This window comes from Bos javanicus, chromosome 7 (genome assembly GCF_032452875.1).
Source record: "Bos javanicus breed banteng chromosome 7, ARS-OSU_banteng_1.0, whole genome shotgun sequence".
NCBI lineage: Eukaryota > Metazoa > Chordata > Mammalia > Artiodactyla > Bovidae > Bos > Bos javanicus.
The window spans coordinates 46,790,938-46,817,853 of NC_083874.1; the positions used below are offsets into that span (position 1 = coordinate 46,790,938).

Here is a 26,916-nt window from a genome sequence, read left to right on the forward strand (position 1 = left end):
GGAAAATACAAGATGGCCCTGTTCCACAGGGGGAACCCAAATACCCTACAAAGCCAACGGAGGTGACAGAATTCCAGCAGAGCTATTTTATATCCTAGCAGACGATGCTGTTAAAGTGCTGCACTCAATATGTCAGCAAATTTGAAAAACTCAGCACTGGCCACAGGACTGGAAAAGACCAGTTTTGTTCCATTTCCAAAGAAGAGCAATGCCAAAGAATATTCAAACTCCTGTACAATTGCATTCGTTTCACCTGCTAGCAAGGTTATGCTCAAAATCCTTCAAGCTAGGCTTCAGTAGTTATGTGAACTGAGAACTTCCCAATGTGTAAGCTGGGCTTCAGAGAGGCAAAAGAACCAGAGATCAAATTGCCAACATTCATTGGACCATGGAGAAAGCAAAGGAGCTCCAGAAAAAACATCTATTTCTGTTTTATTGACTATGCTAAAGCCTTTGACTATGTGGATCACCACAAATTGTGGAAAATTCTTAAAGAGATGGGAATAACAGACCACCTTACCTGTCTCTTAATAAACTTGTATTAGGGTCAAGAAGCAACAGTTAGAACTGGACATGGAACAACTGACTGGCTCAGGATTGGGAAAGGAATATGTCAAGGCTGTGTATTGTCACCTTGCTTATTTAACTTCTATGCAGAGTACATCATGCAAAATGCCAGGCTGGATAAAGCACAAGCTGGAATCAAGATTGCTGGGAGAAATATCAACAACCTCAGAAATGCAGATAATACCACTCTAATGGCAGAAACTGTAGAGGAAGCAAAAAGCTTCTTGATGAGGGTGAAAGAGGAGAGTGAAAATCTGGCTTGAAACTGAACATTCAAAAAACTAAGATCATGGCATCCGGTCACATCACTTCATGGCAAATAGAAGGGGAAAAAGTGGAAACAGTGACTGATTTTATTTTCTTGGGTTCCAAAATCACTGTGGACAATGGCTGCAGCCATGAAATGAAAAAAAAAAAAAAAGTTTGCTCCTTGGAAGGAAAACTATGACAAATCTAGACAGTGTATTAAAAAGCAGAGACATTACTTTACCATAAAAGGTCCATACAGTCAAAGCTATGATTTTTCCAGTAGTCATGTATGGATGTGAGAGTTGGACCATAAAGAAGACTGAGTGCTGAAGAATTGATGCTTTCGAACTGTGGTGTTGGAGAAGACTCTTGAGAGTCCCTTGAACTGCAAGATCAAACCAGTCAATCCTAAAGGAAATCAGCCCTGAATATTCATTGGAAGAACTGATGCTGAAGCTGAAGCTCCAATACTTTGGCCACCTGATATGAAGAGCCAACTCATTGGAAAAGACCCTGATGCTGGGAAAGATTGAAGGCAAAAGGAGAAGGGGGCGGCAGAGGATGAGATGGTCAGATAACATCACTGACTCAATGGACATGAGTTTGAGCAAACTCTGGGAGGTGGTGAAGGACAGAGGAGCCTGGCGTGCTGCAGTCCATGGGGACACAAAGAGTATGACATGACTTAGCGATGGAATAGCAACAACAGCAAAACAGATAGGCAGATCACATCACTGGAGCACTGAAGTTCAGACCCAAAAGATGAGCTGAAGAAGCTGAATAAAGAGCCTTCCAGGGGAGAAATGTAGGTGGAATGTTCTGAAAGCAGGAAGAAACTGATGGTCCAGGGTCCAGGAATGTGTAAAGTGATAGGCACAGCAGATGTGGAGGAAATTGCCTGGAGGTGGTGAGAGGCACCACAGAGGCACCACCCAGGACCTCTGTGGTGCTGGTTAAGGGTAGGATTTTTCCGATTTTGGAGGGAGGCCTCTGCAGAGCTTGATACAGCAGTGACAAACATTCATCGTTGTTTGGAAAAGATGTTGTGTCGATACAGAAGAAGGAGTGAGCAGGGGAGCAGGAGGCCATCGAGGAGCCCAGTGCATCACTGCGGGGACAGATACGGGGGTTCTGTATTTGTCAGGAGGTGAGGTGAGCAGGCCACTCCCAGGAGTATTGGGAGGACAGGGTGCTGGACAGCAGACAGGCTGGAGCCACAGGTTAGCTCTTGTATTCAAGATGCAGCAAAACCATATGTCTCCAAACCAGTGTTGTTCTTGTGCAACAAACTGGCCTGTCTTCTTCTCTCAGCTCGAGGGGCCTCCTGCTGTATTTAGCAAGGGGTGAATGGGATGTGTAGGGAGGCGGTGCAGGTAGAAGACGGAAGGCCAGCCAGGCTGGGACGGGGTCACAGGGGCAGGCCTTCCCCTCTCTGGGGCCCTGTGCTGGGAGCCCAGTATCGTGGGAGTGGTGGGGACATGACCTGTCTCCGCCTGGCCCTCAGGCCCTTGCCTTTGCCTCTCTCCGCAGGCTCGCCTGCAGGCCGGCTCTGGCTACGGGAGCACCCTCAGCTGCATTCGCACGGTGTACAGGAGGGAGAGTGTAAGTGCTCCTGGAGGGAAGGTTCTCCTAGGGACCAAAGTCACGTCCTCACCCCCTGTTCATGACGCTCATCACCTTTGGCTCAATGTTCCCTGTTCATCTCACACCACTCCTCAAATATTATGTATTACCTAAACTTAACCCTGTCCCCGGGTGCAATAGTATTGAGGGAAAAAACTGTGCGTCATCTCTCTGGAGAAATGTTGAGGCACTTAGGAACATGGAGTGGAAAATTCCTGCAGAAACAGGGTGACCTGTCAGGTTTTCAAAACCAGATGAGTGGCAGGTAGGCCATGTGTTCACGAGCTCCCTTTATCCCAGAGTGGGGTGAGGGGTGGGAGTGGGGTGATTCTTCTGGTCCCAGGCACCCAGAGCAGGATTGTATCACACGTCACTCCAGACCAGGGGACCCAGGGGTTTTCTCTGCAGAGGAGAAAATCTGAGTAACAGATTTTGTAGAAGCATCAGGTGCCATTCTTGAGAATGAGTATGTGCTTTTTGAAGACTTTCCAAGACTCCTCCTTGGGGAATTGTCAATAAATTTTAAAAGTTAGGATGAAATGCACTATTAGTTTAAAGAAATAGGCATAAGCAGAGAACAAATATATGGATACCAGGAGATAAAATGGGGGTGGGATGAATTGGGAGATTGGGATTGATATATATATATATATATATATATATATATATATATATATATACACACACACATTACTATGTATAAAATAGATAACTAATGAGAACCTCCAGTATAGAACAGGGCACTCTACTCGGTGCTCTGTCGTGACCTAAAATGGGAAGGAAATCCAAAAAATTGTAGGTATATGTGTACGTATAGTTGATTCACTTTGCTGTAGAGCAGAAACTAACACAACATTGTAAAGCAATTACACTCCAATAAAAATTAATTAAAAAAAAAAAAGAAATAGGTGTAAGCCCTGTGGCAGCACTGGGCTTTTCCTTGAGTCACTGGGAACATGACCCCCTTATTGACCTCTGTCCCCACCAGGCTCCCTCCTGGGAAGTGGTCTGGAGCTCAGGAGTCTCCTGCTTGCACCTGGAGTTTCTTCTCCTTGGTTGAAGTGTGTCTTGTGTCTGCATGTTGTTCTGATTCTCTGGATGGTCTGCTCAGGGTGAGCCCTGCAAACCCAGCACTAGCTGTTCTGGTGTAATGTTGTCCTACTCCTCCATCCTCTGAATGGCAGCTGTTGATTCTCCTTTTTGGGACATGTGCCCTGGGGTTTCTGTGGGGACTGTTGCCATTCCTCTAAGACACGGTGGTTCAAAGCTAAGCGATGTCCCGAGTTATCTGAGGGGCCTTGTAGAGGAGGAGTCTGGAGTATGGTGAGTGCATGCATGTGTGTTTGCATGCACATGCGTGTGTGGACGCTTGTGTGAGGTGGTGTCCAGGCTCTTGTAAACAGGGTGCAGGCATGCAGGTCAGGCTGAACTGGCTTGAGTACAGCCTGGAGTTTTTACAATTGCTTCCCAGTGCTTTTTCACCTTTGGTGCCCTGTATGTGGCCCTGACTCCTCCAAGGGCCTCTGGAATTTTCCAGGCTCAGTGGCACATCTGTGGTGTCTGCTGAGAATGCAGGATGTGTGTACAGAAGCCTTTCATGCTGTTCATTCGGGGATTCTCCCTCCAGCTCTGTCCCAACAAACGCACATGCTCAGGGGCACCCAGCTACCTGCTGGCCCAGGTGCCCCTGGCAGGGCTGTGGACCCTTCACACCCCACCACTACAGACTTAGCACATTATATTTTACTTGCCTGTCAGTCTGTCTGCCTGGGTCCCTTCCTCCCCCGCCTCCAGATTGGGCTCAGTGCAGGCGTAAAGTGCTTCTTTCTTGTCCTGCAGGGCCTGGCGCGTGCCCAGAGAATGCTTTTGTTGGAGTGGCACATGAGCAGGGAGCATGTGGTGCTTGGCAAGCCCACTGCCCACTGGGCCTCCATGGGCTGCCCTCGGCCACAGGAACCCTGCCGCTCTGGTGACAAATGCAGGTCCCAGGCCCAGCGCACCGTGGCTCAAGAAACAGCTTCATGTAGAAGCCAGTTCCTCCTCAGGGCAAGGATGCTCTCTTGCTCCCCTGTTTCTCCTTTCACATCAGCGCCCTCTTATTCTTTCCATCGACATACTGGCTTGCTTTTCCTGTGGTGTCTCCCCTACCAGGCCATGGGCTCCAGGAGGGCAAGGTCTGTTCCAGGGGTGGCATAGGCCCTCATGCGTCCTCCTCCTGGTCTCCCCACAGGTGTTTGGCTTCTTCAAGGGCATGTCCTTCCCCCTTGCCAGCATCACTGTCTACAACTCGGTGGTGTTTGGGGTCTTCAGCAACACACAGAGGTTCCTCAGCCACCACCGGTGCCGGGAGCCTGAGGCTGGCCCACCCCACGTGCTGTCTGACCTGCTTCTGGCCAGCATGGTGGCCGGCGTGGTCTCTGTCGGGCTGGGTGCTCCCGTGGACCTCATCAAGATCCGGCTGCAGATGCAAACACAGCCATTTCAGGAAGGTAAGAGGCCGGGGAGGTGGCCTGGTGTCTGGGCACCTGTGACCCTCTCATGGCTTCCTAGATCTGGGATTTGGTTAATATCCTTTTTATGGAGCAGGGCATCTATGTCAAATCATTTTTATTGATAGTGGTAACTCTCATTGGTCAAGGGTTTACTATGTACCAGACGTTTGTGAAGAGCCCCACATATGTTCTCTTAATTCGTCTCAGAACAATTTCCTGAGGCGGGAGCTGTGGTTGTTTCCATTTTGCAGATGAGAAAACTGAGGCTCCCAGAGGTTGAGATACTTATTCAAGGACACACAGTTCATGACTGGCCAGTCAGCACCAGCTTTATAGTTTGTAGCCCCTGGCGTGAAACAAAAATAATATCTTGATTACAAATTAGTAAGAATTTTAAAAGGGCAAGAGCAGAGCATTAAGTCAAGTGAGGGGCCCTGTGTGACTGTCCAGGTCTCAGAACCACACCTGCCCCTCACACCAAGGAGTGCAGCCAGGAGGCCTTGAGCTGGGTTGGCTGCTGCTTCATGAAGTGGGTGCCCCCGCCGTGCCATCCACATTCCATTAGAGTTTCATTTCTTATCTCTGTGTAGCTAGCTACTCTGCCCCATGGTGAGCTGGAGCTGACGTCTCCTCCCTGCTGGAAAGAGGTGCCTGCCTCTTCTCCTGGGACCAGTTTTGATAAAGGAGGTTGGAAAGAACAAGAAGGCACTTACTGTGTGGACAGAAAGGGCCAGCTGTAGAGAAAGGATGAGCTGGGGGCTCTTAGACAAATTCTAATACCTTGGTGTTTGGTCCTTGGCTCTCATTTTACTCTGCCTCCTCAGGGAAGATACCATCCCTTTCTGGGCCTCAGTCTCCTTATCTGTATGATGGAAGGACTGCATCTTGGTCCTTCCTGTGACCTCAGATATATACCTGACAGATGTTGTGGATAAGACCCCTCTGCTTGGCCACCTTCTAAGTGGCCTCCCTGTGAGCCTTCTGCCCACAGAGGCTGGGTGGGGAGTCAGCTGTGCTGGCCCATGGCTGAAGCCCCAGAAGGTCACTCAGGAGCATCCTGGGCCAGTGCCTCTCCTCCCCCGACTGCTACCCAGGCTCCTTGGTTCACCTGCCCTCCCTGCCCAGCTGGGCAGGTGTCCAGGGCAGGTCTGCACACACTCCAAGCATGGTGCTGCTGCTCCTCACAGGGGCCCCTCCTACCCCAAGAGCAGGAGTCACAGCTGCTAGGTGCTCAGTGCCCCAGGGCCCATGGTCCCTGTGAGCATGCAGAGAGATGCAGGGCAACACTGAGATGGTTCACCCAGAGAGTCACGGAGCGTGCCCCCCTGGGGGCCACCGAGGAGATGCAGCGCAGGGGCATCCGCACCCCCACCTGCCTAACACGCTGAGTCATGTCTTGGTGCCTTTCAGTTTGACCAAAGGGTTGCACCTCTGAGAAGAGTTCGAAGCTCACTGATATGGTCCTGTGTTAGAGGCAGAAGCAAAAATGTAGAGAAATGAAGGGGCATTGTGAGCAGGCCTAGAGCGCAGGAGTCCTGACCCCCAGGCTGGTTTTTTGTGCTCTCCTGTCTACTTTCACAAAGTTGTGTTGGTCTAGGGTGCAGAGTAGGTTTCTCTCCATAAGCCCTGGAGCTCTTTGGGGTCCACGTGTTGGATGAGTCTCAGTGATGGGGCTCCTCAGTTCATGGGGGCAGCCCTGCCCACTTCACAACCAAGGCACCTCATCCCGGGAAGGGGAGGAGAGCGGGGCAGGTGTGCATGTGTACCTGTGAGGGCCCCCAGCCAGCCTGGACACCCAGGGAGAGTGCTGGAACACAGGATGCCGGGTCATTCGGAGACAAGTTCATCGGTGAACTTTCTTGACAGTGTTGGGTTCCATCCTCTGTTCTTCCCTCGCCCACCTACACTTTCCCTGAAGAGGGTTCTAGAATGGTGGCTGACTTAGCAGGCTAAGACCTGAGCTACAGGAGTCCTGAGGCCGGACTAGAAGCCTCCGTGACTAGAGGAAGGACGGGAGCAGCTCCAGAATAGCCAGACCCAAGAAAGGCCCCACCCCTTGGTGTGCAGGAGCCTGACTTTTAGGGAGTGGAGCAGCCTCCGTTAGCAGCTGCCAAAGCTGCTAAGTGCTCATCGTGTCCTGACACTGTGTTAAGTGCTGTTTACGCATGGCCTCATTTAACATCCCGCCGACAGTGTGAGGTTCATTTACCCGATACACAGTAGTTATGCACTTGCTGTGTGCCAGGCCTATGGCTAAGTGCTGAGACCACAGTGGTGGACAGAAGACTCTGTTCTGTTCCTCTTGCAGCTCTCCGTCCAGCAAACAGGCAGACAGGCATTGGGCCACTCCAGATAGGGTGGGGGAGAGTGGAGGAGGTTCTCAGCCAGGCTGGGGGTCAGGAAGGGCTTTGGGGAAGGTGGTGGGAGGGGTCAAAAGAGGGCCTGGAGGTCAGGACTGGGCACCTGCTCAAGGCCACACTGAGGGCCACCTGTGCCTGCTCGCCTGGGCCCTGGGGGCCTGGGGCAGAACTCCCTAGAACTGCCATCTGGGACGTCAAGACTCTTGTGGAGCCCTTGTTAGCTGGATAAGCCCTCTGAGCAGGGAGGATGTGGGAACGTGCAGCTCTCTTTATTCTTCCCCAGCATCTCATCCTACTCCTGTACGGATGGGGACCATGGCCCAGGTTGTAAGTTTATCTGTGATACCAGAAGGAAACCAGTTCTTAAGCAAACCCCTTGAGGCAGCAACAGAAAATGAAAATGCACCTGTTCTGTCCTTCCCAGAGTGCCAGGAAGCTAGCCTTTAGGGAACTCAGGAAAGGCTCTTAAAAAGAGACCAGGGGAGGCCCTGCACACAGAAAAACTTTTCTCAGCCCTTCTAAGCTCGAAGTCATCAGCACCTGGTCCCAGCGGGTTATCTGACAGTGCAAACACAAAGGAGTTGACCTGAGTGTGCGGAGAGAAGGTAGAAACCAAGGCTGGAGGGTCTCCCTCAGCTGTGCTCCTAGAACCTCCAATCTGGACTAAGGCAGAACACTCCTGGCCGTGGGGGCAAGGAGCCAGTGTTTACTCAAGCTTACCATGCGGCAGGCACTGTGTAAAGAGCTCATGGTGTTTAATAGTCACGAAAACCCAGTTCCTGGACATTTACAAAGGGGAGACAGAGACACAGGGAGATTCCACTGCCTGCCCGAGGTCCCTGCCCAAATTGGGGGTGGAGCTGGGACGAGGGCCCAGGCAGGTGAGTCAGGACCACTGATGCTGTTTCTGCTTCTGCCCCCAGGGTTTTGTAGAAGCTGAGGCTGCAGCGACTTGGGGCCTTTGCAGAGAATCATCATATACAAAACCAATTGCAAACTTTGAGGGAGGGAAGGGAAGTGGGAACTTGACTCTAAAATGACATTGTTCAAGTAGTGGGTGCAACCCGTGGGCTCCAAGGGGTGGGTCTGAATTCTGTGGCTTTGGGCAGCTCTTCTCTGCATGGCCACTCTTCCTTACCTCCCTCGTCCCCTCAGATGCTTGAGAGAGGGAGCTTTGGTGACTGTGGGTGCTGGGCAGGATCAACTACTGGGGAAAAAGCAGGGGAGGCAGGTGGTGGGTCACCAGGCAGTTCTTTCTGCCCGGAATCCCTCCAGAAGTAGAGGAAGGATGTGGTTTTTCTTTCACTTGTTCCTCAGAAACCCTCTAGGCCAAAGGTAGGGGGTAGTCTCGCTGGGCCCAGGCAGGAAGCATCAGTAAGCACGGGTGCCTGGAGAATGCACCCTTTTCCATTGTTTGAACACCTGCAGCCCTCCGAGCCTGTGCTTCATTTTCCCCCTTATAGAAAAACAAAACATGCTTACTTTCCATGTCACTCTGGTATTAGAAATGCAGTCATTTAGCCTTGGTGCCTGGGAGGCAATGGGGAGTGATGGGAAATAGTTGCAGGTTGCCCAAATCCTCTCTAAGGGGGTGGCTTCGACTCAGCTCCAGCCGACTATTGCCACACAGCCTGGATCTTAAAAAAAAAAAAAAAGAAGGCAGAGAGCTAGATTTTCCCAGGGTCTTTTAATTGGAAATTGTCAGATAATTCAATCAAAACCGAAGTCAAATGCAAACCAACATTAACACCATGCAGCCCAGACCATTGTGTGGACTAGACAGTGTGGGCTAGTGGTTAGCTGCCAGCTTGTGGTCTCTGCTCTGAGCCAAGCCCACTCTCCTTGACAACTGTGCTGAGATGGGTAAATTTAAGCTGCCTTGTGCGGGGCTTGTGGGATTGCTTATGGCTTGCAGCTTTACCCCAGAATTGCCAGTCCACTTCCTGGGTGGTGACAATGGGGGTCTGTGAGAGACCACGCTCCATACTGAAGGCAGGGGCCAGAGGCCTCTGGCTTCCCTGTTTGGGGGCAGATGTCAGGTGGAATGCAGGCCATGCTGAGGTGAGAACCCAGCTCATCTGGTTGGAGACATGCAGATATAAAGCCATTGAGTTCATCCTGATTGTCTGAATGTGGAGGGAAAGAGTTTAGCCATCCAACCAAGTACAGTCACCATTAATACATTCGTGTATTTCTTCTTCCTTTTCAGTGTGCATAGATGAAATGTTTTAAGAGGTTTTACTCATATTATCTAGACAGTTTCATATCCTGTTGTTAACAGTGTAATGAACATTTTCCATGTTACTAAAATAACATTATAAAATGAAAATAGATGGATAATATTTAAAACAGATGTACAATAGTCCATAAAATACACACACGTATTTTGAGAGGGATGATATAGCGTGATAAGAATTCAGTTTCTGGGGTTAGACTACCTGCTTCTACTATCTTCACCGATCGTCAGGAAGCCTCAGTTTGTGTGCTGTGCTCAGTCACTTCAGTAGTGTCAAACTCTTTGCAACCCTATGGACTGTAGCCCGTCAGGCTCCTCTGTCCATGGGATTCTCTAGGCATGAATATTGGAGTGGGTTGCCATTTCCTACTCCAGGGATCCCTGGATCTTTCCTATGCAGGGATCAAACCAGCATCTTTAGGTCTCCTGCTTTGGCAGGTGGGTTTTTTATTTGTTTGTTTTTTACTACTAGTGCCACCTGGGAAACGTAAGCCTCAGTTTCCTCATCTGCAATACGGGAATAACAAGAGTAGCTCATTCATAACTGGGATGGGATAGAATCATGCATAACACACGAAGATCTGAGCACAGTGTCTGATACATTGAAAACATGAGATAAATGTTAGCAATACAGTTACACTTATTATTTAGAAGTCTTCCTACTAATGTAAATATACGTTGTTTACAGTTTTTCCTGTTTTAAAAATAGTGATGTGATCAGCAAATTCGTGCATAAAGAGTTGCCTTCATTTGCAGTCATTTCCCTAAATGTGTGGGCTCTTTGATTCATGAGTAGGTCAAAGAGTATGGTCATTTTTAGGATTCTTGGTACATGTTGTGAAATTTGTTATATAGAGGGGTTTTACCAAATGATATCAGCATTTACTGAAGTTTAAAGGGAATGTCCATTTGGCATTGCCCACCCCTCATGAAAACTCCCCGGACGGCAGTTATCCTCATGAAAACACCCAACTTCACGGAGGTTTTCTCCCTGGGGTCTCTGTCACTTGGCCTGAATTCTTTCAGATCTGGCCTTGACAGTAAGGTGCCGTTTTCAAGTTACCATTCCCGGGCATGAGCTGCACTAGGCGCCCTGCTGGGCCCGTGCTGGAATTCAGGGCTGAGGTCCAGGGCCAGCAGTTCTACCTGGGCCAAGTCACATCCGAGAGCCCAGTGGCCAGTGACACTCACTCCTCCCCCATCTGGGAGCTTTCAGGTCTGTGTTTTCATTAAGAACCTAATTAATGTGCAGATCACAAAGCCCTTAACACCACAGGAGGCCGGGGTTTGGGGGACTGGAGGAGGACTCAGCATTAACTCTGTGCTGACCTTTGCAGGAATTCCACCAGGCCCAGCTGGAGGCAAAGGGCTGAGTGTTATACCTGCTTAAATCCTCTCTTCCATTCATTCACTAGCATTTTCCCAGTCTCTGCAATGAGCAAAGCTGAGTGGGCACATCAGGTATCAGACACACACAGGCCCTGTGTTCATGGAGCCCTCAGTCTGGTGGGGAATCAAATGTGCACCGGAGTGAGAAAGGCCTGTGGAAGACTCTGGAACCTCAGAATCTGGCTCTGCACACGAGGAAGGCTCCAGAGAGGAGTGGCTGTCAATTGGGTGCTTGAATATTGGCTAGGATTTGGAAGTGGGGAGGGGGAGGTCTTTTAGACTGAGGACCGATGGAGGGAAGGAGTCAGGGGCAGGAAGAGCGGGTCTGTGTAGGGATGAGTGGGGAAGGGTGAAAGATACAGGGTCAGGTATGAAGAGCTTGGATTATTAGCTGAGTGTGAGTTTCTGTGCTATTCTGCAGGCAGTGGGGTGTCTTGGACATCAGCATGACCTGAGCAAAGCTGTGTGTCAGGAAGTGATGAACCTGACGTTCAGAGGAATGGAAGGGGTGGGAATGGTAGAGGTAAGGAGGCTGCTGCCACAGACCAGGCGAGAGGCTGGGAACCTGTCTCAGGGCCATGGACTTTGGGAACACAGGGGAGCGGTAACTTAAAGAGGCATAGATAATGCAGAACCAACAGGCCAATAAGGAGAGAAGAAAGTGTTGAAAATGACCCAGGATTTCAAAGTTGGGTAGCGACGAGGGAGGCAGTACCACCTACAAAGGGAATGGAACAGCAGATGAAGCCTGCGAGACAGAACTTGGTGGGAGTGGGTCAGCACGCATGCTCGTTGTTGCGGTTGACGGTTTGGATCCCGGCTGGAGAGGCAGTCTCAAGTGAGAGTGTGGAGACTTGGCCTTGGTTCCTGTTCTTGGGGAGAGGGGAACTCCAGCTGAAATGTTAGGGCAGGAGATCTAGACAGGAATCTGACAGACGTAAAAGTGACAGCTGAAGTCATGACATTAAGTGCAAATGCCAAGTTGAGCTGCAAAAACGAAGAGGGGACTGGCAATGAGAAAACGCTGTGAAGAAGTTTGAGAAGGAGCTGTACTGACGCTAATAGCTATAGTTAACAAGTGCCGTGCCTGGCCATGCGTTCTGTGCTAACACACACCCTGAGATTCAGTCGCCACAGCAACTCTATGAGATATGCACTGTCAGTCTCCATCTGGTGGGTGGGGAAACAGACGCTGGGTTTAAGTGACTTATCCGTGCTCTCTGGGCTATTCTGCCCCAGCCTGTGCAGTTCCACACCCTGGAAACACAGTCCTGAGAGACTAGTGTCACCATCGTGGGGAAGGAGAGGGAAGAAGGGAGAGCTGCTGAAGTCAGGGTGACAGTGAATGGAGACCAAAGAAAAAGACTCTTTTCCAAATTGGGAGAGAAGAAGGAAAGAGATAATTGAGAGAGAATTTCGAGGCAAGAGGAAAGAAGTTGAGGGAGCCTGACTCTACCATATTTAATATAATCTGATGGAATGAAGGGTAGAGAGTGTAGCCAGGATTCGAGGAGGAGAGGGTCCTAATATCTGGATGTGCCAAGAGGGGACATGCTGACCAGGGTTGGGTTGGATGGTAAGAGTGGGGAGTGCCAGCCGAGGGTGATCATCACTCACTCACCTGAACACAAAGCCCATTTGAGTCTGGAAGGCTGTCTGATGACAAAATGGGGTGAAACCATTTCTGCGATTTCCCTGGACCTTCAGAAATGTCTGACTGGGAAGGGCAGTAACTGTGCCTCAGAGGCCCTGACTACATCAGTTTGTCTCTTTAGCAACATAGTTTTATTGCTCCCATAAAGATGTGAGGCTGCTCAGAAGCATATTTATCTCTAGGCAGGTTAGCCATCTGATACTTTCTAAGAATTTCCCAGTTCAGGGCAGGAATGATTGATGCTAAGCTCTGTAAAGAGATATATGTTGCTCCATCAGTTTCTAAAGAAGGAAGCCTATGGGAAGGCAGGAATTCTTGGAATGTGACAAGTGGCACAGAAACCACAGTTGGGGCCTTCTTCTCAAGTAGTCTGTATGCCAATAGGAAGTGAGGGCTGGAGCAATGGCAGCCCAAAAGTGGAGGGAGGTGTTTTGTGAAGAGGCCAGGCATATAGCCATGCAGTTCAAGAGGCACCCTTGAGTTCTGGACAGTTTGAATCTTTTTCAAGCTGTGGTCTCACATAGCTTGCCAAAATTAATGAAGATGTACACAACGTAATGCACCATTGTGCAAGTTGCGTACAGTAAATACAGACACACCCATTTGTTCTTTCAATTGACAAGGGCAAATATTGTCTTGATTTCTACTTGATGCTAGTGTTGGTAGCTCTCAGTGCTGTATGGGTACCCACAGTCTTCCATAGGAGGCTTGGCAGGTCATGGCAGGGCACAGCAGGGCACAGCTGCCTGAGATTGGCAGGTCTGGCTCTTCTGGAATCTGAAATTACATCAGGACAAGTTAATAAAGACAAGAGTGATAACTATTTGCCTCAAGTAAAATACATTTGTACAACACACATTTTGGTAAACTGTACTTGTCAAAGTGCGTTCTCAGTTAATTTGCACAAAAGCCCAGTGAGGATATGGAGAGGCCTCTTATTCTTCCCCTTTTGTATATGACAAGGAGACTGAAGGCTAGTGTTGGGGAGTCTTTTTCACTAGGTTGTATAGAAAATAGCAACTGAGCAGCAGAGTAAACCCCAGCTTCTCCTAACACAGAGCTCTTTCTAGTAAACCATCTGCCTATCATGGACTCTTTAGATCATGAGAAAACTGCCATACCCTCTACAAACAGGAACCAGGCCGGAGCTTCCCATTGGTAATATCCTGGGGAGGTGAACCCAGGGTCCCCCAGCCTGTTCAAATCCAAACCACAGAGGTTATACCCAGCCTGTCTATTGGAGGATGTCCATCCATAGTACTGGATGCTTCCACAGCATCTTAGGCCATGTGGAAGCTTACACCGTGATTTGGAAATGGCTTTTAGTCTCTGGCACAAGGATCAGACAGGGCTGGGCTTGGAGGAACATCCAACATGGGAGATGCGGCTTTGGGAGGCCCCACTGCTAGAGCTGCCGATCAGATGCTCAAGTGTTCTCTGAATGGTGCCACAGTGTCAGGCACAGGGTCACAGGGCCTGGGACACATCACAGTGTGTGGTTCCAATACCAGAAAACTCACTGAGCCAGTTAGGGGAAAACCACATGCTCCAAAAACAGAAGCAACCAAAACAGATCATGACAGGGGTACAGCCTTGGCAGGCACTAAGGGTCCTGGTTTTTTCTATGAGTACCTTTTTAAAAAAATTATCTATTTTATTTGGCCATGTTGGGTCTTAGTTTCAGCCCTCTGGCTCGGTAGTTCCGGAACTCAGGCTTAGCTGCCCATAGGCATGTTGTGTCTTAGTTCCCCGACCAGGGATCGAACCGAGTCCTGGAAGGTGGATTCTTAACCACTGGACCACCGGAAAAGTCCCTACGAGTACTTTTTAAGTATATGAAATGGAGTCCAACCCATAGAACAGTGGCTTTACTTAATGTCCATGATTAAGAAAGCACATATGATAAGAAACTACTGTGGATTGTCAGTGTATTTAAGTAATTTTTATTGAGTTCCCACAATAGCACCTACACATGTGAGAAAAATGGTCAGACATGTGTATGAGATATTTGAGGAATTCTATCCGTCTTCAAGGCTTGTGGATTGGTGGGTCCCTTGAAGTAACCCCATGCTCCCGCCTTGCACTTGAGAGCCTGCTGGCCCAGGGGTATTTGAGCACAGAACACTTGGTGAGCCTGCACATTGTTGACTGGGGACCAGCAGGGCCTCATCTGTGGGTGGCTGACTTGCTAAGGATTTTCAGGAGAAACTGATGTGTTAAGAAATGGTGTTGTGTCCACCTCCAACCCCCACTGGCAAACAGAGGAGATCTGGTGTCCCTGAGGCCTGGGCTCTCCTTACTTCAAGTGGATCTGTGACTAGTCACTGTGCTTCACCTGACTTTCCTGTCTCCAAGGCCATGACCCACTGAAGACACTGAACAGCACTGCCCTAGGAAGGAAAGAGTTTAAAAGTGTTTGTGTTCGTCTGGGAAGGGTACCGTGGGATGCTGCAGCAGGTCCCTGGGTTCTCAGCAGAGGGGCGCCAGAGGCAGATCTACAGGGACCTCAGCCTGTGTCTGGGCCAGTGTAGCCTCTCTGAGGTAGGAGGATCCCCCAAGGAGTGACTGTGTGGGTACCTGTGAGGACTGGCTAAACCTGGACGCCCCCATTCCCTGAAGAGTTCTCTGAAGAGGCACCTGCCATCAGAGGGGCCTCCTGGCCCAGGCAGGAGCCAGCAAGCCAGGTGCCAGATGCTGCTGCTGAGCAGTGGGGCCAGATGGCCACAGCGTGTGGTCCAAGGAGCAATGCTGCTGCTGAGCAGTGAGCCACATGGCACAGCGTGTGGTCCAAGGAGCGAGGAGGGGACTGGGCCAAACAACACAGGGGAGCCCAGAGGAGGGGTCTTTTTAGAACTGTGGAGGCTTCCTGTGCTCTTAGGTGAAGGTGAGGAGCAGAGTGGGAGGTGATATTACTGACTTTGAATATCCTGCCTGTCATGTGGGCTTGACTTGATCCTAAATGAATTTAGGAAAACAAAGAAAACCACAGACATCATGAGTGTTACTGCACCTATTATAGTAAAAGGCTCTTAGTTTAAAGAGGACAGTAAAAAATGGCCTCAATAGCAAAGCAAATAGCAACGCATTCAGGGTAAGAAATAATCAAAATTTGATTCATCATCTTATCCTTACTTCAGAACAAAAAGTTCTCATGAGGGAAACTAAATACATTTCACCCTAGAAGGAAATATACCTAATGTGAACCCCTTCACAGGCATGTGTGCACCCTCAAGCCCAAGCCCTGGAGGTTCCTGAACAATAGGCTGAGGGGAGGTTCAGTGTGAGCAAAGTACCCGCCTCCTTCCTTGGGTTCCTTGCACAAAGACATACAAATTCACATGTATCGGTTGTGTATATTTCTGAGAGCTGCTTGCCAGCAACCTCCCAAGTCAGTTTTTAAGGGTCACCAAAATGTGTTTTACCCAGACTAAAACTGGTCCAGAGTTAGAGTTACCAGAGGCTCCGATTCAGCGCTTTTCTAAGTCTGGCTGCCAGGTCTCCCTGGCAACACCTCCATGAGCCATGGAGCATCTTGTGGTTTGAGCAACTGATCAGAATGCCTGCCGTCTTCTGCCTCATGGTCCTGTATGAACTGTCCATACCACTACGCTAAAGTAGGTGGGCCTGTGACAACTGTCACCTGAAAGAGATTTGCTTTTCATCGGGTGACACGTCGTTGACATCACAGAATCCTTTTACCTTGAAAAGCAGGAGAGGCTACGTAGCCTTCAGAGTTTTGCTCTGCCTGAGTGACCAAAATGGCTTATTTCAAGCATCAGATGCCATTTTCTCAGTAGGATAGGGTACTGGTGCATGTCATGGTCAAAACTCACGAACTGTGCACTTATCAGCTACACCATTTATGGGATGTAAATTACACCTCAGTTGAAAAAACAAGCTAATGAAAACAAGTAGAGGAGGCCAGAGAAGACAAAGGGAATCTTGAGGTTGATTGGTCTTCATGGGAAAAGAGGTGAGACTGGAGAAGGGGGAAGAAGTCCAGCCAAGGATGCATCATCTCAGTGTAATAACAAGGACACATCAAACAAACCTCAGATAAGAGGAGTTCTGTTAACAAGAAGGGGGTGGTGTACTCTTAAAAAATGTCATTGTCATCATAAAAAAAAAATAACAAAGCAAGGCTGTGGAAATGCTCCAGATGAAAGGAAGCTACAGAGACATGACAACGAAATATAATACCTGATGGACTGGATTGTGTCATGGGGGTGGGGAGAAACACTCTAAAGGTCAACGTGAGATCACTGGGAGCGTGAGCACAGACAGTACATTAGATACAAAGATTGTCCGTGTGATTATGAACCTGGCTCCTTTCCCACAGTGTGTAGGATGGCATCCTGATTCTTAGGAAACACAGACTGAAGAATTCAATGGTAAGGGCTATTTTGTATGTAACTCACCCTGAAATGGCTCAGAGAATAAAATTATATATTGTATGTGTGGGCCAGAGAATTTCCTTCTTGCTTATTTTGGGAGAAAAACAATGAAAGCACAGATCTGGTGCTGGGTTGGGTCTTGATGACAAGGTTGGCTCTCGGTTTGGCCAAATGTTTTTCCCATTTTATCAGACTCTCTCGTTCTATCAGTAACTCCTGAAAGTCACATCGTACCCACAACTGATTGATGAAAACCTTGACTCCAGGTCGGGTCACTGTTACCTGGAGCTGAACCAGGCAAAGTTTAGGAATTGGGACAAAGGCATCTGTTCAATTTAATTGCACACCCATGTTTGAGTGAGGAGTGGAGGAGGGGTATGGGCAGGGAGGGAGGGAGAGGACACACAAACCATAAAACAAATAAGGTAAAATGTTAAAAATAGGTGCGGGGGTAAACGTGTAAATATAGGTGCGGGGGGTTCTGTGTCAAATTTTCTCTCTTTTTTTGTACTTTGTTTTTTCAAATTTGAAATTATTTCCAAATAAAAAATTTATTTACAAATGTCAGGGGTGAGCTGCAAGAGGTTGAGGGCTTCACAGTATCACCTTGTGTCCGGAGGCCCTGACAATCAGCTCAGACTCGTGTCAATGTTCCAGGTCAGAATTATAATTATATTGATGTAATAGTTGTAAATGGATCATTTTCAAACAATTAAAGCTAGATTGCTTATGTTATAACCCTAGAAGAATATGAGAGAATTTCCTTATTGCTTATTCTGAAAAGAAAAGGGAAAAAAAGGCAGATTTTTTTGACAAAGCCAGTTGGTGGTTGGATAGGTGTTTTGTTTTGTTTTTTCCTAACATCTGTACCTCCAAACAAGCAGAATGTTAACAGGAGCTGTCCTTCAGTAAGTGACTTTTGAGCTCTACATCATACTTATAGTTGATTCATGAAAACTTCGACTTTGGGGACAAATCACTGGTACTTCCATATGAGCATGGCCCAAGCAAAGTTTATATGTTGGGACAATTACAACTATTTGGTTTAATGCCAGATTTTCCCAGGATGACCCTAGTGGTATCCTAGTGGCTTTGGGAGAGAAACGAGTGTTCAGTGATCTCCCAGAGCGCTCTCAAAGACTGCATGCAGTATCTGACCTTGCCCTGAGCTCAGAGTGCTCTGTGCCCCTAAACGTGGCCGCCACACCTGCTCACTCCCTGCGGGATCCACTGTGAAAGAGAATGGGACTCGGCCTCCCGCAGTTGGCTTAACACACATGGCCCTTATCCCTCTCTTCCCTCAACACAGGAAGAAAATACGGGACTAGTTTGTTAAAGCAAATTTTCCAGGCAAATAGATTCCAGGCAAATAGAAACCTCCCCCTTGACCTTGTCTACATCCAGGATAAGTGAAAAGGACAAGTTTTACTTAACTCCTAAATTTCCTGTTTGGACTGTGGCATCATGAAGCTGAGTATTCTTTCCTGACCTTCATCTGATAAAGATGGGGCTATTTAGGGGGCTTGGAAGTTCACCTGTGTAACAAAAATGATGTCTCTTAGCCAGCATACTGTAAAAAACCAAATGAGCTTCCGGGGAATTGAACCCAGGTGACAAAATGGGCATGTGGTCACAAGCAAGCTCCATTCTGTTTCTGTCCTGGTCATGTCATCTTAGTTCTCCAAGAAGGGAAAGTTGAGAATATGATCTGCTTTATCTGCACTGGGACTGGGAGGTCTCTCTGGCCACAAGTCAAAACTATGCCAAAGGTCTGTAGCAGAGTAGATGAGCATCAGACAGGGAGATGAAAGGAGCCAGGTGGAAGGATTAGAGTCATTGCTTTCTGTCTACATATGTCCTGAGAAGACACTACCAACATAACAACCAGACCAAGACCAATGATCTGCCAGCAGAGATCCCAGTGGTCAGAGGAGGAGACAGAACTCTGTGCCCTGGACTCTGAGGGGCCAATGGCACAGTTCTGCCCTACAACTGTTTCAGGGCACTGCCTGGCCAGGGCTGGAGTGAGTCAGTGAGACCATGTCCAGCCTTCCAGCCCGTCATCTGGTCTCAGTAATGCTCTGGTGAGACCACTGCACCCCTGCAATGTTCCTAGCACCATGCTGAGCTCTTTATAGGTATTACCTTGTTTATATTCACAACAGCCTATTCTCATTTTCATTTTAAAAAAATACAATTTCCTAACTTTATTGAGATACGGTTGACATATAGCCTTGTATAAGTTTAGGGTTCACAGTGTGATGATTTGGTGCACATATGTGTAGTGAAATGATATCAAAATAAGGTCAGTTTGCACATCCACCACCTCACATAGTTAGCATTTTGTGTGGGTATGTGGTGAGAGTGTTTAAGATCTACTGTGTTAGCAACTTTCAGTATGGGCTTGTCCTCTTTTCAAAGGTAAAGAAATAAAGACTTGAAAGGTGCCTACCAAGGTCAGAAAGTTGGTAAGCAGGGCCAGGATTTGGAGCCAGGACAGTTTAGTTTTAAATCTCATATGATTTTTAGCATGCTATGTACAAGTAGACATACATATACACATACCCACACAGTGTGCTGGACTTTACAGCCTGTGCTTCAAGACAGAGCTTGGTCTGGCTCAGCATGTTTGTTCTGAGACATCGTGCAGTCACACCTGCTCAGAACGTCATAGTGATGGTTGACGGAGAACCCCCGGGCATCCTAAGGCAACAGGTGTTTTATCACCTGGTGGGACTGCCTCCAGTCTGGCGGCACATGCTGGCAAGGGCTCCGCACTGGGACTTCAGAATCCCCATGTGAGCTGCCAAGACAGTCAGAAGGTTTGGTAAAAATCAATTGGTGACGTGAGTGGGAACTCTCAATGGGCTGGGCTGGACTGCCTCAGTGCCAGAGATGACCAGTCTCCTGCCTTGGGCCACTTGCCACCTTTTTGCTCTGTCTTTGCAGCCAACCTCGGTTTGAAGCCCAGAGTGGCAGCTCTTGGGGAGCAGCCAGCCTACCAGGGGCCTGTGCACTGCTTCGCAACCATCGTGCGGACAGAAGGCCTGGCGGGGCTGTACCGGGGAGCCAGCGCCATGCTGCTGAGGGACGTTCCAGGCTACTGCCTCTACTTCATCCCCTACGTGTTCCTGAGTGACTGGATCACGCCGGAGGCCTGTGCAGGCCCCAGCCCCTGTGCTGTGTGGCTGGCGGGCGGAATGGCAGGTAAGGGCAGCACGGTTGATCCCTGACCCTGTGCTGACCACTGCAGTGGGACAGTGGGGCAAGGGCAGGGTTCATCCAGCCACTCTTCCAACAGTTCTTTGTTAAGTACCTGCAATGGTCAGACCTGGGGCTTCCTTGATGGCTCAGTGGTAAAGAATCTACCTGCAAAGTAGGCGATGCAGGGGACTTGGGTTCAATCCCTGGGTTGGGAAGATGCCCTGGAGCAGGGCATGCCAACCCACTCCAATATTCTTGCCTGGAGAATCCCCATGGACAGAGGAGCCTGGCAGGCTACAGTCCATGGGGTCGCAAAGAGTCAGATATGACCACAGCGACTTAGCACACACATGCACTCACACACACACACGCATGCACATACACACGGTCAGACCTAGCCAGGCGGAGGAAGGACTAGGGATGGGGAATGGCCCCTCTCTTTCTCCCCGCACCTTCTCTCTGAGTCCCTATTTGGGCTCTTTCTGTTTTCAGTTGGAAGGTATATTTTGAGCACTCACTCTGTCAGGTAGCGCTGAGCTTTGAAAAGAAAATCTGTTATCATGGTCCACCTTTTTAAAATATTGGCACCCTGCAAGTCTTTCTAACATGAGGATTTAATTCTCCCCTGAATGTAGGAATTACTCTCCCCATTTTTCAGATGAGAAAACTCAGGTTCAGAGTGACCAACCCAAAGTCACACAGCTAATGCAGACAGTGGAGTGGGGACACTGCCGTCAGAAAGAGCCAAGTTCAAATCCACACTTAGTCACGTTGTGGCCATGGACTGGTTACTGAACCTCCCTCCTCAGAACCCATGCTGCATCTCCATGTCACTTCAGCTGGAAGTCAGTGACCTTGCGGTGGTTTCAAGGCCATCAGCAATCTGCTTGTTACCTTTCTGCACTCCTTTTCTGCTCATGTCCCCTTACTTAGTTCGGTGTCAGTTACACTGGTCCATTTCCTGCAACTTGACCGTGCCTGGCTCCCTCTCCACCACAACGTCTTTGCACTTGCTATTCTCAGGGCTTGGATTTAGCAACACATAGGCCACCAGTGACTTTGACAAGATTTGGAGGAAGAGAAGGGTGTGAGAACCTGGCTGAAGTGGGATCAAGAGAGAACGGGACGAAAGAAATTGGAGAACCCAAGTACACACAACACTTCTGAGGGATTTGACTGCACTGCACTGAGGAAGAGGGAAACACAGCTATAGTCAGAGAGGGGATGGAAGTCAAGAGAGGATTGCTTCTTAAGAAGGCTGATAGCCTGGTATGTTTGATATTGACAGGAAAGATCCACTGGAGAGAAGAAAATCATCATGACGTCCCTGGTGGTCCAGTGGCTAAGACTCTGAACTCCCAGTGCAGGGGACCCAGGGTTCGATCCCTAGTCAGGGAACCAGATGCTGCAACTCAAGATCCCGTGTGCTGCAACTAAGACCCAGTGCAGCCAAATAAATATTTTTTAAGAAAAAGAAAGAAAATTGTCATTCTTTCTCCTCCTCATCATAACCAGCTGTGCTTGAAACAGGAAATACATAACAGAGCCTACATCTTAGCCACCAGACCCCAGTGTTCCCCATCCCCCTGCATGTCTGAGGCCTGGCCTGTGCCAGCTCCCAGTAAGTGCTCAGTAAGTGCCTTTTGGCTGAGAGGGCAGACAGGCCCCTACTGCTCTCATTTCTGGTGAGAACAGATGCATGTAGCCTGGCAGGCAAACCTGTTTTTGTAATGCCCAAGCCCATGGGCTGAGAACAGAGGGATATGCCAGGGCAGCACCTGGACTGACTCCAGGGAAAGCAGCCCCATTTATCCTGGCAGGAGGCAGGAGACGCCCAGAGGGTTCCCAGAGGACCAAGGCTGGGAGGCCAGGACGGGCAGGGAGCTGGGGACAGGCTAAGGCCTCATTTGGGAGCTGCTGGACACCAGTTACAAAACTTTGCAAACCAGCTGCCTTGGACTTTGGCATCAGTTTGTTTTTGTCTCCCCGTCAAAGAATGTGCCAATATCTGTGTTTACAGAATAACCTGGTGCTGTTTTCTTAGAGTCCTTTAAAGTCACAAAAGTGCTCAAACCGGGACACCTGAGCTTTATCCAATGAAGAAGACTCAGTGGCACATGGTCCCAAGGGTTCTCCTATTCCACGTCACTGCAAAAGATAAGAGCTCTTTAAAGACCTGCCCCTCCCCCTTCTCTACGATCCCTCAGCTGGCCAGCAGCCTATCTCCAAGTGTTTGTTTAGTGTCTCTGTGTTCAAAATAAATTGTGCCTGTGGGGAGCTACCAGCCTTCAGCCTCAGGCCTCACCCTGGACTCCCTCCCCTGTGTGTGCTTGGAAAGTACTGGGCCTTTTCTTCCAGTAAAAGCTGTCAATACAGGCTTCTGTTTACGAAGCACTAGCTACGCACCTGGCTCTGTGCTAAATGCTTCATTTGCGTTAGTTCATTTGTCCTCACAGCAATCCCACGAAGAGAGGTGCTGCTGGCGCATTTTATAGAAGACAAACCCAAAGCCTAGAGGAGGCAGAAAATTTCTGCAGAGTCCCACAGCATGTGGTGAGGGAGGGTCAGGGACCCCTTTCCTAGTCCCTGACCCTGAGCTCTTTCCAGAAATCTACAGGGAGCCAGTGCCCCTCCAGACCCTGACCAGCTAGCCCCTCATAGCTATTTGTCTCTCTCTTTACAGGAGCAATTTCTTGGGGAACAGCAACTCCTATGGACGTGGTGAAGAGCCGACTGCAAGCTGATGGGGTTTATGTAAACAAATACAGAGGTGTCCTGGACTGCATCTCCCAGAGTTATCAGAAAGAAGGTCTTAAAGTAAGCCCTGCCTCAGTCACATGTCAGTGACGTCTGGGGTCAGTGTCAGTACCCAGAGGGCTGCTGCTGCTGCTGCTAAGTCACTTCAGTCGTGTCCGACTCTGTGCGACCCCACAGATGGAAGCCCACGAGGCTCCCCCGTCCCTGGGATTCTCCAGGCAAGAACACTGGGGTGGGTTGCCATTTCCTTCTCCAATGCATGAAAGTGAAAGTGAAGTCGCTCAGTCGTATCCGACTCTTTGCGACCCCATGGACTGCAGCCTACCAGGCTCCTCCGTCGATAGGACTTTCCAGGCAAGAGTACTGGAGTGGGGTGCCATCGCCTTCTAGAGTTACACTATTACAATCATTGATCATATATCGAACTATACATTTGATCAACTGCTTCAAGGGCTGCTGCTGCTGCTGCTGCTGCTAAGTCGCTTAAGTCGTGTCCGAGGCAGGGTCAGACAAATGCAGGGATGTCAGACTTTAATAGAGAAACCAAAGTGCTGGTGGTTACCATTTACCGAGCACAATGAGCACTGCCTCTGGGGAGCTGCCAGCCTTCAGCAATGGCCTCACCCTGGACTCCCTCCGCTGTGCATGCTCAAAAAATACTGGGCTGAGAGGTTCAGAGAGGACTGGTAACCAATCTGAGGTCACACAGCTGACCTGTGATAGAGCCGGGGCTGGACCCACCTCCAAGTCGCCAAGCTTGCCTCCTTATCCAGTCCTGTGGAAGCTCTATAGTCAAATCCCACTGGCCTTCAAAGGCAGATTCCCTGGGGATTCCCAGTTCTTTTGCCAGATGGCCAGGCTGGGAAGCCTGATGTGGGGCCTAGAGCCTTCACAACAGTGGGAGAATATCTTTGGTATTATTGTTCTCTGGTTTGTGGGTCACCTACCCAGTGGGTATGGGATCTGGTTTTATCGTGATTGCACCCTTCCTGCCGTCTGGTTGCAGCTTCTCCTTTGTCCTTAGATGTGGGGTATCTTTATTTGGTGGGTTCCAGAGTCCTCCTGTTGATAGCTGTTCAACAACTAGCTGCGATTTTGGTGTTCTCACAGGAGAAGATAGGCACACATCCTTCTACTCCACCAACTTGAGCCAGTCCCCTGCCTCCTCAGCCAAATAGGCTGGGAACTCCTTGCTCACTCCCTGCTCAGCACCTCACCCTCACCCCTTTGCCAAGTAAGAACTCCCAGACCCGCCACAGTCACCACATCTCACAAGTTCCAGCTCCCCGATCTGTTTGCTGCTTTCCACCCAACGCCAGCCAGACTCCATCACCTCTGGTCTCGGCTGTTGAAGTAGCCTCCAGCCTGGGCTTGTCTCCCTTCTCCTGAACCCAAAGGGCTTATCCTAAATCCTAGCCTCTTCTTGCCTCTAAACTATCTCAGAATGAAGATCAGGTTTCCGCATCTTGTGTCTAAGGTTATAAACTAATTCATCCCTATCTATCTTGCCTCCCATGATACCTCCTAGTCCCCTCATACTTGCTCTTCCTTGAATGGGCCCCTGGCTTTCTTGTAGTTCTTCTTAGAGGCTTTCCTGGTGGCTCGGTGGTAAAAAAAAAAAAAAAAAATCTGCCTGCCAATGCAGGAAACGTGGATTCCATCCTTGGGTCAGAAAGATCCCCTGGAGGAGGAAATGGCAACCCACTCCAGTTTTCTTGCCTGGGAAATTCCACAGACAGAGAAGCCTGGCAGGCTACAGTCCATGGAGTTGCGAAGAGTCAGACATGACGTAGTGACTAAACAACAGCACAACTTGAATCATCAGACTTGAGTTCCAAACCAGGTCTGGCTACTTGTCAGCTAGGGGAATCCAGGCAAGCTTTATCTCTCGAGTCCTCAATTTCTCCTATGATAACCATCCCTACCATAAAGAGAAGAGACATTTGAAGGTTACATTAAATGAGGCATATAAAAAGTGCTCAGTTTAATACATAATACATAAAGAACATTTAGAAAGAGTTAACTTTTTAGTATTAGCATTGGTATTTGTATTTATTAGTACTAATTTACTACTGACCTCAAGGCCTTATCTAATATGGCTGCCTCATCCCAAACCCTCCATTTTTTACTAACTGCCATCCAAGTATGTTCAAATTTCTATTTTTTTGCTCCAGTGGAGGGCCAGAACTTCTCCTCCAGAAACCTGGACTTCCACAAAGGCTGTGTGTGATACTGCCCAAGTCAGTGTTCTCCAGGTCCTATAGCCAAGAGTGGCTGGAACCTTTTCACAGGCCACTGCAGATTTAACTGCCAGGACTGAGGTCTGTCTGCCTATTAGCCGATGCACAGGTAGGCAGGATCCTGTTGGGTCCCTTGGTGTAAGGTGCTGGATCCCACAACTCCCTAGAGGCACCTTTGTTCATGGATGGTTGTTTAATTTTTATTGTTGAAGTAAGGGCAAAACGAAGGGTGTCCTGTGCTGCCACGATGCTGGTGTTACTCTCCCTGTGTGTCTACTGATGGTGAGATTTTTATTTCTTCATACACCTTCAAATCACTGTCTAGTGATATTTTATTTCAGCCTGCAGGACTCTCTTGAGCTTTACTTACAGGGCAGTGTTAGTCACTCAGTCATGTCTGACTGTTTGTGATCCCTTGGACTGTAGCCTGCCAGACTCCTCCATCCATGGGATTCTTGGGGCAAGAATACTGGAGTGGTTTGCCATTCGCTTCTCCAGGGGATCTTCCCGACCCAGGGATTGAACCCAGGTCTCTCGCATTGCAGGCAGATTCTGTACCGTCTGAGCCACAGGAAAGCTCTTACAGAATAGGTCTAGTGGTAATGTACTCCTTCAGCTTTTATTTATCTCTCTTGAAGGATAGTTTTTCTGGATATAGAATCCTTTTTCAACAGTTTTTATTTTCTTTTAGATCTTGGGATATATTGGCCCATTGCCAATCATCGAAGTCTCTGATGAGTAATCTGCTGAAAGTCTTATAGAGGATCCTTTGCATATAATGAGTCACTTCTCTCTTGCTGCTTTCAAGATTCTCTGTCTTTCAAAAATTTATTATAATGGGTCTTAGTGTAGATCTCTTTGAGTCCATATTACTTGGAGTTCATTGAGCTTCTTTGATATTTACATTCCTGTTTGTCATCAAGTTTGGGAAGTTTTTGGCCATATTACTTCAAATACTCTCTGCCTGCCCCCCTTCTTCTTGGACTCCCACAATATACTGCTCCGCTTGAGAGTTTCCCACAAGTCCCGTAGGCACTGTTCACTTTCCTTCAATGTTTTTTCTTTCTGTGTCTAAGACTCAGTGATTTCTCTTGTCCTGTCTTTGAGTTTGCTCATTCTTCCCTCTACCTGCTCAAATAAACCTTTGAATCCTTCTGGTAAATTTTTTTCATTTCAGTTATTCATTCAGTACATTTCAGCTCCAGAATTTGTCTGGTTTCTTTCCAGGTTTTCTATTTTTTTATCGATATTTCTGTTTTGTTCCCATGTCATTTTCTTGACGCTCTCCACATCTTTAGTTTTTCAAGCATCTTTAAGAAGGGTGTTTTAAAGTCTTTGTCAAGTAGATATGCTATCAGGTCTCTTTGGGGGACATTTTCTGTTGATTTTTTTTCTTTGAGTCGACCATACTTTCCTATTTCTTACATGCCTTGTAATTTTTTACATTGAAAACTAGATATTTGTGTCTAATAATGTAGTAATCTAGAAATCAGATTCTGTCTCTTCCCCAGGGTGTGGTAGGTTTCGTTTTTGATTGTTGTAGGCTATCTCTATGCCAAAGATCAACTTGAGGTGTAAACTTAAGGTTTTCTCAGGTTTTTTCTGAGCCTGTGCCTTTCCCTGGGCATGCACGGTCACTTTTAATTTTCCCCATACATGCAGTTGCTTTTGAATTTCCTAGCCTTTAATGTCTGGCTCTCAAAAGAGGAAAAAGAAAAATGAAGGAAAAGGGGTCACCATTCCTTTAAATT

The 26,916-nt window shown here is 48.5% G+C and overlaps 1 protein-coding gene across 3 annotated transcripts in view; it reads left to right on the forward strand.

Moving 5' to 3' along the window:
* SLC25A48 (solute carrier family 25 member 48) overlaps positions 1-26,916 on the forward strand; it is a 57,654-nt gene that overhangs the window by 20,171 nt on the left and 10,567 nt on the right. For 2 of the 3 annotated variants that reach the window (XR_009737579.1, XM_061423563.1), the window contains 4 exons: positions 2,347-2,418; positions 4,670-4,928; positions 19,914-20,171; positions 22,852-22,985. Coding sequence is in view for 2 of the 3 variants with exons in the window: in XM_061423563.1 (XP_061279547.1) it covers positions 2,347-2,418; positions 4,670-4,928; positions 19,914-20,171; positions 22,852-22,985 (723 nt within the window). In the remaining variant the exon portion in view is untranslated. The other variant, XM_061423565.1, reaches the window with a different exon arrangement.